At 36.9% G+C, this 12,717-nt stretch overlaps 1 protein-coding gene across 1 annotated transcript; it reads left to right on the top strand.

Moving 5' to 3' along the window:
- Positions 1-2,187: 2,187 nt before the first annotated feature.
- On the top strand, positions 2,188-11,889 carry LOC310940262 (LIM/homeobox protein Lhx6-like; the record flags this gene model as incomplete). The annotated part of the gene is made up of 8 exons (XM_083905193.1): positions 2,188-2,232; positions 3,782-3,913; positions 4,105-4,226; positions 6,000-6,220; positions 8,310-8,410; positions 9,349-9,444; positions 10,204-10,375; positions 11,807-11,889. 8 exons carry the CDS (start codon positions 2,188-2,190, stop codon positions 11,887-11,889), a joined length of 972 nt encoding a protein of 323 aa, XP_083761319.1.
- Positions 11,890-12,717: the final 828 nt, after the last annotated feature.

Raw genomic sequence — 12,717 nt, 5'->3', positions numbered from 1 at the left:
TTTTAGTTCCCTCGAGGTGCAGTTTGTCATGTTGTCTCCCAAAAAGCTCTAAAATGTCAACTTTGACAGCCTGGTTCTCCTCATAACACACGGATAGAGACTCAATCTCATAAACTGAAGTTTAATTTTCTATATTTAAATTCAGATTCTGTTGATTTCCTGTATTTGTTATTTTGTGTATCCTATTAGAAACCAGCAATCCTGATCACATGTCACATTATTCATCCTTACAGTGTTAAGATGTTTGTTTCATGCCCGTTTAGTTAAAGACCAACTAAACATGGAATAGAAAGTCAGGTAGATATACAGTTGGTTTAGGGCAGAAGTGTCAAACTTGTGGCCCCCAAATTGATGCGGCCTACCACTGCATCTATAATAATTATTATAGATATTATACGATAGTCCTAATTATCATTATTAAATGTATAACATTCACCAATTATATGAGTCTTACAGTTGTACGTACAGTATGTTATCATTTACCTCATTTAGATACATTTTTCTGCCTGTTTTTTTTTTGTCATTTTGCACCATAAACATGTTTTAGTTGTGACGTACACATCATTCCATATCAAAACAAAACACATTTACTTTGAAATTCAGTGAAATATCATCTTGAATATATGTAAACCTTGCAATAGCATGATGGGAGATTGTGTTATCATCTTGAACTCATATTTCCCACTCACTATGGAACAGTTTTTTTCCCGCTGGGTTTCCTCCCTTTTGACCAGATTAGATGCACATTGACGCCCGCGTCATTTGAGTTTGACACCCCATGGTTTGGAGGATATACTCAGTGTTGCCTCGAGATCAGTGTCCAGTTTTCTTTAAAAAATACTTCTTAGTGTGTTTGTTGGCAGGGTGAGACAAGCCCTGCACAATCCCTTCACTTTGAGTGTATATGTACTTGAGTTTGATCCATTTACAGCAGAGGAGAAGCCGTTCATATTCGATATTTGCTTTATATTATATTATAGACTGTGAGAGCAAACACCATAGCTTTCAAGATGACGATGTTAAGCTGTATGTATGAATATTAACGTCTGTAGAAGTTACTCAAGATATTATGTAGTTGTCCTGACAGTTTCTTATAGAATAATGTCTGAGTGAGCTCATGTGAGAACACAGTAGCAGAGGAAACTAAGAATAATCCCACACTGAGTGAGTGAGTGAATCACCCAGATCCTCTGGAGCTGCTGTAGCAAATGTCACTATGATCTATAGCTGAATATGTTTTATTTGTCAAACTCAAATTTGGTAAACTCAACATCAACTACTCAACATCAACTACTCAACAACAACTACAACATTGCATTTCGAGATGTAAACTCCTCAGCTTGACATTCGGTTTCTCTTTTCATCTTCTTATGTGTTGTTGAGTCAAAGTTATGATTCATTTCATATCACATTTTTTTTAAAGTAGTGATATAAAGTAGCAATAATTGTGCAGAAGTCACAAATTAGACTGTTTTTCTTTGCTTCTTGTTCATAAAAACGAGCCTATAAGTGAACTTAGAATTAGTGACATTTGGAAAATACGCCACAGTTCAATCTGATTTTAAACATTTTGAGTACTTTTTGCTCAGGTGTGTTTATATAGTTGATTAAAAATTGTAAAAATGTGTCATCAGATGGCAGAGGTTGTGCAGAAAAAAAAAGGATGTAAGACGCTTTATATTGCACATTGTAACATAGTAATGGAACAAAGCAGCCTAAATGCTCTGTGTTCTTAGGGTTAAAAGAATATGATAATCAGAGTATAGTTATAGAAATGCAACTTTAAAAAAAAACCTAGTGACTTGATCTACAGTGTAAACTCTTATTTAACATCTTGATCAATATTGATAATGATGTAATTTGTTTTACAACATATTTTCTCAACATTTCATATTATTCTGAGCAATTATACTGTATTATTGAATAAAAGAAAACAATAAGAGGTAAATGAGCAGGATAAAGTGCATTTTCCCCTCTTGCATCTGCTGTTATTTGTCAAAAGTGAACACAGAGGACTGTAAAAACATGCTTGATGAACATTTTCTTACACACTAACTATATAATTCAGCCAGTGTTGTTATTATAATTTTTTTCCCTCCATGTCCTGTCTGAGTGAACAGGGTGTCAACTTGGAGTTGAGGCGGGGAGAAGAAGTCACAGCGGTCCAACAGTAAACTGGGAGTCTTCATGCATGAGAGGGTGGTGCCATGGCTGCTGCTGCTGCTGCTGCAGGTTTGATTCCTGCGGTTCCGCAAAGTCAATGAAAGTGGATTAATATTATAATTATTAAGTAGACACACACACAGAGAGAAGGAGATCGTCCTCTCTGCTGTCCTGAGGAACTCGTGCGTAAACAACCACGGCCCATGGAATTATTTGGATCTTTTGCCCGCGTGAAGCTGTGGGGAAACTTTTATTGGACCATGTTTGCGCTACGTGTGGAAGAGTCTCTATGAACTATACGTCGATTCTCACAGGCCGTCTCTTGTTGTTTTTTGCTCCCTCCAGTATTTACACCGTAGCTGGTAATTATCAAAACCTTGCATTCCCTGTTAATTCTCCGCCGGATTGCCACGCGAACGCAGATTTTTTTTTTTTTTGGCACTTTATGAATGCAGCTGTAATCACGCAGGGGAGCCACGAGTACTTTAATGGGTCCATCACGGGGCGGAAAAAAAGAGACAATCAGGCTCCTTTATGCGTCAAGATCAGCTGCAGTTTCTGCACATTGTCTGTTATGAATAGAGCGATCTCCAATTGAGCCTCTTCACTTTGGAGATTTTTTTGTCGATTTTCGATTAAACAGCTATTGAAATTAGGATGTGCCGCCCTCTCCACTCTTAGCTTGGTGGCTCGATTGCCTTCTCTTGATTGACAGATGAAATTGACACTCGGGCTGGCACTTATCACGCGAAGCGTTTCAATCCACCGCTAATTGCAGATATAGTGCCATCCTTTCGTTTGATTGCATGGGGGACACATGCCTCCTATTGCGCACAAGAGGGGTGATCGATCATATAGTGTGTGTTTTTTTTTTCTTCCTTTTTTTTTGTTTTTTTTCTCCCCCCATCTAATTGCATCAAAATCTCCTTTGTTGCCAGGGTTTAAATGCAGGAGAAACTGTTATTCGTTGTTTTGGACCGGATATAGTGTGGGTTGGGGCAGAGATGCGTAATGTGCAGAGCAAACTCCATCTTCTCTCCAAATAGGCAGCGTTCAAGAGCCGAAAAATGGTGAGTCACAAACATCTGGACGAGTTTTTTTTTGGTTTGCAACCTTTTGATTTTCTTATTCTTTCGCTGTGTGTGTAAGTTGTCCCCCAGTTCCTCAGACTTGCTCTCCTCCCTAAACTTTCCGCTTGTCTCCGGGTGTTCGGCAGAGGTTTGATCAGAGGCAGATTCAACTGCACATACAGGCGTTTATCAGCCGGGATTTAGTGCAGACAGACGCAGGAGGAGCCGCTCAATCTCAGATTACGTGCTTTAATATGTCGCGTGTCTTCATGCAGCATTTTCGGCATCATTTAAAATGTTTGAAACTCTCGTAGCAGATGTGTAAATAATCCCCGGTCATATCGCAGTGAAGTTAACGGGCCTACGTGGAGAAAAAAGAATAGATTCAAAGTCAGTGTTTTTACGCAGGACTGCAGGCTCCACATCACTGCTGCAATATGTTTTTATATAATAATAATGATAATAATAATAATAATAATAATAATAAAACAAAGAAAAGACAAAGCTGAGATCTTCATATAAAGTGGGGATTTTTTTGTGTGACGCAGTCAAAGTCGGAGGTGAAGAAGGAGTCCGGTGAGTCCAGTCCTTCAGAGGCCGCGTGCCTCTGCTCTCCTCCCGCAGCCAAGAACCAGTGCGCCAGCTGCGGCATGGAGATCCACGACCGATACCTGCTCAAGGTGAGAGGACATTGTCAAATATTATTACTATTATATTATTATTATATATAATATGTCTGTCAGAAAGAATTACACATCAGTGTGTGATTCTTTCTTTCTGTACAGGGATTAATACACATGTAATTGACTGTGTTGTTGCCACACACACACACACACACACGTGTCTGACCGTGTTATTTTAATGTGCGCAGGTCAATGATCTGAACTGGCACTTGTCGTGTTTGGAGTGTTCCGTGTGCAGAGCGTCTCTGCGCCAGCACAGCAGCTGCTACGTTAAAAACAAAGAAATCTACTGCAAGCTGGATTATTTCAGGTAAGAGCTGTTTTTTTCTTCTTCTACTCCTCCTCCTTGTTTTTTTCCAATTTTATAGAATTGTTTGCAGCCTTGCTGTTTATTTAAACTTCAAATCTCCTGCATGATATTTTTTTATTATCAGTGAAATCATTTAAAAAGGGGTCACGGAAAAAAAAGAAACTCATTTATTTTAAAAGCCCAACCTTTTAAAAATTGTCAATCAATGACGGATTATTTAATTTCATAATTAAATGCGTTTCAGGTTTATTATAAATACAGAATACAATGTTAATATACGGAGTTTCAATGCGACATAAAGCACTTTTCCTTTTTGTGCCTTTTTGAAAAAAAACAACTAAAACGAGGCATATAATTGTGATTTGCGTTTTCTCAATCCGAGTTTTAATATCTTTAATATTTTATAAATTGTTGTCGTCATTGGTCACGTGTTAATTAATGACTTTTATTTCTATTTAGACACATTCGTCTTCTATTTATCTTTTACTCTGACTCTGACTTTTTAATTGTATTAACATATTTACAAGTGAATGAAAAAGAATAAAGGAGAGAGTATAAGAGAGTATAGAATATAGTAGAATATTGTTGTCCAGTTGATAAATCATTAGGCTGTGTTTTAAAATCTTATTGAGTCACTCCAGATGAACAAGATTTCAGATTATTTAGTGATGATTTGATCACTGAGGAAAAATACACAATATTTTCAGTATAAACTGTCATATGTGTAGTAATTTCAGAATCATATTGGACCATTAAATACATGGGCAGTGCGCTGCACTGTAAAAACAAAAAACATAATTTAAAAGAAAGAAAAAAAAAGTGTCCAACATTAACTGAGGTCTATTAACTCATCTTAAATTAATCTCAAATAAAAAAACTCCCACTGCTACAAACAGACTGGATAATCTATGTGTTTTATCCATTTTAGTTAAACTGGGCAAGGAGAACGTAAACAGGAAGAAAAAGTAAAAACAAAAGAAACAAAAACAGATTTGATTCATTTGGTTTTAGATGTAGAGATGATAGTTAGTTGGTGTTTGTGGTCCACAGACAACAACAACAGTTTTACCTGGAATAAATAGAATCCAGTGGCTGACAAACACCTGAATTGAATTGATCTGGTTTCATCCATTTACACGATTTTAGACACAATAATAAAGTAAATCAAAGGTTAATGAAAGACACCTTGTTCAGGAAAAAATACCTTTGTTGTACACAAATGTGTGTGTATTTGTTACCCCTTTAGTTCAGTAGTCCAAAACCTGGTCCTAATAGGCAAAATGCTGATGAATTGGTTAAGTTAAAGGTGCATTATGTAATAAATCTAAATCAACTGGCCATAAAATCCTCCTAATATGTCACAGAGACTCAGGAATAATGTTCATATAACAAACTGAACTCACCAACAACAACACTACAGACAAAATATTTGCACTAAAAAAAAATCCTGCAAATCATGTTTATGTTTTGAAATCATGTTTTTGGCATGTGGCGCCACCTACCGCCGTCTACCAATCATTGCAGTCAGTAGAGTCTCAGCTGCCGAGCGACCACGGGTTGCCAGTTACGTCAGAAAACGAAACCTAAAAGACGCTCGGTATTTTGAATTTGAATGGAGTAACCGTTTTTTGGCCACATTCTTACATATGGCACCTTTAAGGGCTAAGATATGAATAAGGTTATGATAAGGCTTTGTTAAGGCTGTCCAAATGACTCAATGTAGTTACAACACTTATGTTTAGACGCCCGTGTCCTCCTTCTTCTTCCTCACAGTAGGTTTGGCACTAAGTGCGCCCAGTGTGGCCGGCAGGTGTACGCCAGCGACTGGGTGCGGCGAGCTCGGGGCAGCGTCTACCACCTGGCCTGCTTCGCCTGCTACTCGTGTAAGAGGCAGCTGTCCACCGGGGAGGAGTTTGGCCTGGTGGAGAGCAGGGTGCTCTGCCGCAGCCACTACGACATCATGCTGGAGAACCTGCGCAGGGCTGCAGAAAACGGTAACGCGCGCCATCAAAAGGTGCATCTCTGATGAGTCTCTGACGGTCCCAGAGGACAAAGACACTTTACATCACAGCACATTCACGACATGGTAATAATAATATAACTTTGAATTAAAACAAAAGAACAGTACAATACAACACAGAGTGGAATAAAACAGGAAAAAGGCTAAGGTCAAGAGGTTAAAGCTCTGTATTCATTTTAAAATTAGACTAAAGAATGCAAATAAAACAACACAACGTGGAATAAAAAGGAGCTAGTTGAAGGCTAGAGTAAAAACATACATATAAGTCTTCTTTTCCCTGATATCTGAGGGTTAGTGTGTTCCAAAGTTTAGGGGCGTAAGTAACAAAAGTTACTCTTTTAACAGGGAGTTAACTTATTTTAGTTACACAATAATAATAATACAAATTCCAGTTCCAGTTTGCGCATTAAAGGGTAATAAGGAGATAATATTACAGTAATACCATGTTACTTACTATCCAGGCAATGGCAAATTTCATAATTATCCCACACACCCATTTCCTTGTCATTACCAAGCCATTAATTAAATAATTAATTTAATTAAATTAAAACAAAAAAAGAGTGTATTAGCATAACATTATCACCAAATTGTGGCTGTACTTTAATGTTAATTGCTACCACTTAATCAATGTTTTATTTAAGCCTTTTTGAAGCCAAACATCTCTTGCACTGACATTTTAAATGTGATTTTTGTAGTTTGTAGTCTGCAATAATTAACTTCTTGTATTAACATTATATCAACATGTTTTTTTATTACAGAATAATACAACCTTGTGTGAGGTTTTCAGGAATGAGAATAAATATGAGCTTAACCACTTAAGGGTTTCTCTTCATGACCAGAGCGCCAGTACGTGATATATTTGAAACTCAATGTCAGCGATCACATTTCCAACAAATGTGCAAATGACGGGCGCCACTTAGCCCAGCTGGTAAACCAGCTTTGGTCTGAGCCTCAGTAACAAATGAAGCAGAAGTAGTTGAACACTTGAGCTCCAGAGTTTCCAGTGCTGCCTTTACGTCGCCACTCAAGTAGGGATTTTTTTTTTTTTTTCCACAGACACATTTTCAGTCTAGCTCTGAGCTGCAGTCGTCATCTTCACATCGTCATCACATCGTCCTCACATCTAAACAATTACTCTTCAACTTCATTAGCAACTCAGTGTTAACTGAACGCTGGACAGTGAATGTTTTGGGTGAGATTTAAGAAAAGTCATCTCAGTTAGAGGAAAATAAGCTAAATTCACATGAGATACCTGACCAAGAAGGCAGCATGACTAATTTTAAATGATAATACAGGCTTTTTAAAAATACACATTAGCCACGACACATTCAAAGAAGAGAAGAACAGAGGAGACTAAGAAAGAACAAAGAAAATAACTTTAACTAAAAGTGTAAAACAAATCCTGAAATCCACATTTCTTCAATCTCAGAGTTTAAAATTTCACATGGACATGCTAAAACATCTATAGGACGTGTTAAAGGAAAATAAGCTAAAATTTTAAATCCATCCAAACATTTATGAAAGTACTTTCACTAAAATATCTCCTCACGCTTACACTAAGTCCTTTCAGTGAAGAACATGAAGGTCATGACCGCATGAATAATTTGGCTTCTTGGCAATAAAATGTCGATGCTAACTGGAGAGATTTTGTAGCATTCGCCAAAAAACGCCCCAAAAATGGCGGCCTTTCTGTAGGACTTACGGCAAAGTTGTCATGGACTTTTTGCACTGTCCTGACATGATTAACATGTGTACCAACTTCCGTTCATGTACGTGAAACACAACAAAAAAAAAGTCACGTAATGAAAGCTGATTTTTATTCTCATAAGCCCCTCCCACTTCCAATTTTGTTTACACACATTCCCCAAACCAATTTCAGACGTACATTTTCACCAGGTCTGATGCGATCGCATAAATTCATGAGTTTTAGGGGATGGGTCATGCTCGAACCCTAATTACTTGAACGTGACCAGTTGCTGCATGAGCTCACAATGCCATGACTGAACTGTTGGTTTTCTGTGTGTAGTGACGTGAGCAAACACCTTTGTCGTGCTTGTCTTCAGGCACAGGGCTGACTCTGGAAGGAGCGCTGCCCTCGGATCAGGACTGTCAACCTAAACCTGCCAAGAGGGCGCGGACGTCGTTCACCGCTGAGCAGCTGCAGGTATATGAACATCTGCTGTGACGTGACATGTACGTGTCAGCAGCACGTTTACTTCTCAGTACAAGTAAATTACTGCATCTGATAAGTGCATCACAGGTTAGTAGAAATAGGGAAATGTACTTTTATGTATTTTAAATGGAATTTGTCAACTGGCGTTAAGGTTATGAGACTAAAAGCGGAAGCTAAAATGCTGTCACCCATTTTTTTTCACTTGGTCAAATGACGAATACACTTTTTGCTGCTGGGTTTGAGTTGGATTAAATTTGACCAGTTTTTTGTTTTTTTAAATGTATTTTGCGCATAAAAGTTGTCGTAATTGATAGAAACGCAGGGCTTTTATTTTCTTGAAAGGAAGTGACTTTGACGTCGACTTCCTTCCTTCCAACTTCCTCTGATTGAGTGCCCTAGGTCCTGATGATCAAATAACAAATTTATCTCTGCCAGTCAGTAAAAGAAAACTGTATTTCTTTAATAATTAACTAGCGTTCAGCAAAAAAAAAAAATGAGGTTCCATTTTTGAGAACATCGCTTTAAATTCACAATGCATTAACATTTGAGTAGAATTGTTTGACGTGTAGCATTTCTTTATAAAAGTATTATTAGTGACTTTCATTTTTTTGGTAACTCTTCCCTGACTTGGTCAATCCATACACATTTGTTTGTTTTGAGAAAATCACAAAGTCAGACCTTCCACAATCTGACAAAGAGCAGCAAATAATCACCTGATGTGAAGAAATTTGCCAAGTCCAAGTTTGCCAAGTGCAAAATATGCTCTAAATGTACATTTGTTATGTATCTACATGTTATAAATGAATGTAGCGAGGTAAAATGTATATTACCAGTGAGATGAAGTTCACAAAAATGAGACAAAATGCAAATATTGAGGTAAAACTCTTTGAGTGAAATGTCCATGTGTATAACCGTGTCTCTTGTCACAGGTGATGCAGAATCAGTTTGCTCAGGACAACAACCCAGACGCTCAAACTTTACAGAAACTGTCAGAAATAACAGGACTGAGCAGACGAGTCATACAGGTAAACACATAATAAAACACAATATTAATCCAGTTTACATTATTGTAAGGGACAAGTTTATGGTATTATTCCATGTGAAGAATCGGTACTGAGATTATTTATCTATAAATCTTAGCAACACACATTTATATTTAGTTTGCAGTCATTTTTTGTTGTTTTTCTTGTAAATTACAGGAGCGTTTTTTATCTTTTCAGGCTTCTTTGGAAAAACAGAAATGCATTCTTTGGTTGATGTGATTACAGGTTGTTTGACGCATGCAAACTTCTGATAAATGGTTGCAACTTAGAAATGTTTAAAGGGAGCATACGCCAAAAAATAATCCAGCAGTAGATTTACCAGCGTTGTGTAAATGAAGGTCAGGACTGACAGCAGCATTTTAGGGCAGTGGTGAGAGAAGGAATCAAATCTTTCACGTCAGTAAAAGCAGCAGCACCACAGCCCTGGATTTAAGTATAAAATCTGTAATGTCATTATTTTTCCATCTTAATGCATGTTGACACGTTAAACCTGAACCATGTTTGTTTTATTGACACGTAGAAAACAGTGTGCTAGGTTGCATATTTTGTCCATCCCAGACTGAGGACGAACTAATAATCGTTATTTATCGCATCATAATTGCACATTCTGTCTGACAAACACAAAAGCTACTTCAAAAATACTAAATTAAATGACATTTCTGAGGTTATTTGTCAGTTATCACACGTTACACCTTCACTGCTTTGGTAAAAAATGTCCACATCGTCTGCGATATTCCCCAGGTTTGGTTTCAGAACTGCCGAGCGCGGCACAAAAAGCAGCCGCCGCACAACGGTTTCTCTCAGAGCGCTCCGCTGTCCAGGATGCCGCCGTCGCTGCCAGACGATATTCACTATTCCCAGTTCGGCAGCCCCGACCGACCGCATCTACTCACCCTGCACGGATATCTGGACTGTGAGTGTCACGAGCTCAACCGTCACACGTGAAAAACAACCACTGTGATGGATATGGTGCAGTAAAAAAAAAAATCACTTTTAAAGTTAAAGCTGTTAAAGTAAAGTTGTTTATATCTTGTAATCATACAGTGTAATTAATGAAGTCCCAAAGTCTGTTAAAATAGTTTGTGGGGAATCTGAAGAGAGAGACAAACGGCCATTTTAGGGGAAAGGAAGAAATTAACTCACAGTGTGTTTTTCAAACAGAAAAATGAAATATAAAACTTTGGTTTGAGAAAACACTGATTATTTGACAGGTCTTGCAATTACAAACAAGTATGTGTCATTTTTATCAAAAGAACACAATTAAGGCAAAATGTTGCACCCAAGTTGCTTAATTCAGAAATGAGCATAATGCAATATTAATATTTCAGCTGACAGAGGTGGAGCTTATGCTATAAAGTGAATATAATACAATAGTCTGTGAATTTATCTGTGAGAATCAAGTACGTTTATTATGAATAAATATCAAATTATTCTTTATTTCTTAATAATATGTTTGTATGTAACATTCTTTGACTGCAGAAGTAGAAAACAGAAGGTTTGAAGTACTTTTTTCTCAGGGATAATTAGTTCCAATCCTTAAACAGTGAAGGACTTTATGGAGCTGTTTGACCAGCTCATGTTCGTTCTTTGACTTCAGTCCAGTAAAAACACGTTGGCTCATGGTTGTTAGGTAATTCTTTGTAGGCTCTGCACAATATCAGTGTCAATATGCCTTTTTTTCTTTTTCAGACTTCAACATGTAATTCTTCTTTTTCGTAAAAATGCCCAGTTGCTATTCTTGCTCCCCATAGGTTTTATTGAATATAGAGTTTTGTTATTGCCAATTTACATACATGTAAGGAACCAGTGTAAATGACAGAAATTCTAAATTAAAGTTTAAATTTAGGTTTTTTGTAAGCAACATTTTTTTTTCACCGTCAAAATGTTTTGTTTGTACAGAAGAGGATTAGAGCTACATATGATTTAATTTTTTGGAAACAAAATTTAGAAAATAAAAAAGTCAGAATTCTGATGTTAAGCTGTTTCTCAAAAATCTGTCCAAAAAATTCAGCCAATTTTTTTGTTTTCACCATTAATAAAACGTTTAATTTGGCCAAGTGGTTTTGTTTTTTTACATAAACAAATGTTTTTGTTTTCACAATTACAATTTTTAAATTTGGCCGTGCACATGATTTTTTTTATTTTTGAAACAAAAAAAATACAAAAATCTGCAAAATAAGGTCACCCAATTTTTTGTTTTATATTTGGCCTTAATCCTCTCCTGTACATTTTTATATCATTTATTACTTTATTAAAAAAAAAAAAAAAAACATTTAAAGTTTCTCACACTGTATTAATTTCTCCAAAGAAAACTGATGTTGTTTCTCTTCTCTTCTTTGTGCAGCTCATCCCTTCTCTGTCCTCGCTGCTCCAGGCCACTTGACCCATCCATCCATCTCATTACCACAGCTCCCCATCAGCCGCTGATCTCTCGCTCTCTCTCCAAGTTTCCACCGCTGTGATCACATTGTGATTTTTTTTTAAAAATACCTTAAAAACAATCTTCTGGGACGTACGGCACTGTGCAAAGACTGTTTTGAGAGTAGCAGGACCTCGACAATCTGTTTCCAATCAGTCGGCTTTTTAGTTGTAACACTGCGAAGCTAAACTTGTGTTTTAAGGACAGCAGATTGTGGTTATGGGGAGAAAAAAATGTTCTGCCTCCATTTCCAACACAGGAGATTTTTGTTTTTCAGGATGTTGAAAAAGAAGACCACTTTTTTTTTGTTCTGTGACTGGACACAAAACACTACATCAGGTCAGGGTTTGTTTTCCTTTGACACATTTGAGCAAAGTGTTTTAATTTTATATTTGCTGCAATACGAGCTTGAAGAAAATATTTAAAAAGGGGGAGGGGGGGTGTTGTTTAAGCATTGCAGTAAAAAAAACCTCAGTATATGATGAATATTTTTGAGCACATGTGTCTGTTGTTTGTTGTTGTGTTGTTGTCAGAAAAATGGAAACTTATTTATTCAGAACAAAAGTTAACTTTTTAAAAAGCACTTTTTAATGTGTCTTGAGAATGAATAATTCAGTGATTGTACATTGTAAATACTGCTACAGTTTAATAAAATGTAAAAGATCTATTATGACGACTGTGTTTGCATGCGCCCGTGTGCATTTGTATTTTTTTTTTTTTTTTTTATCTCTTTAAGACCTTTTCTAGGATAAACACTGACCTTGTCAGGATCTTAGTTCACATGGAGACCAAAACCTGAACAGGTTAAGTTCAGTGTTAAGAGTTGAGTTGTGGTC

Source organism: Microchirus variegatus (assembly GCF_963457635.1).
Source record: "Microchirus variegatus genome assembly, chromosome: 18".
Lineage (NCBI taxonomy): Eukaryota > Metazoa > Chordata > Actinopteri > Pleuronectiformes > Soleidae > Microchirus > Microchirus variegatus.
The sequence above is the reverse complement of the archived record's forward strand: the minus strand, read 5'-3'. Positions and strand labels throughout refer to the sequence as shown.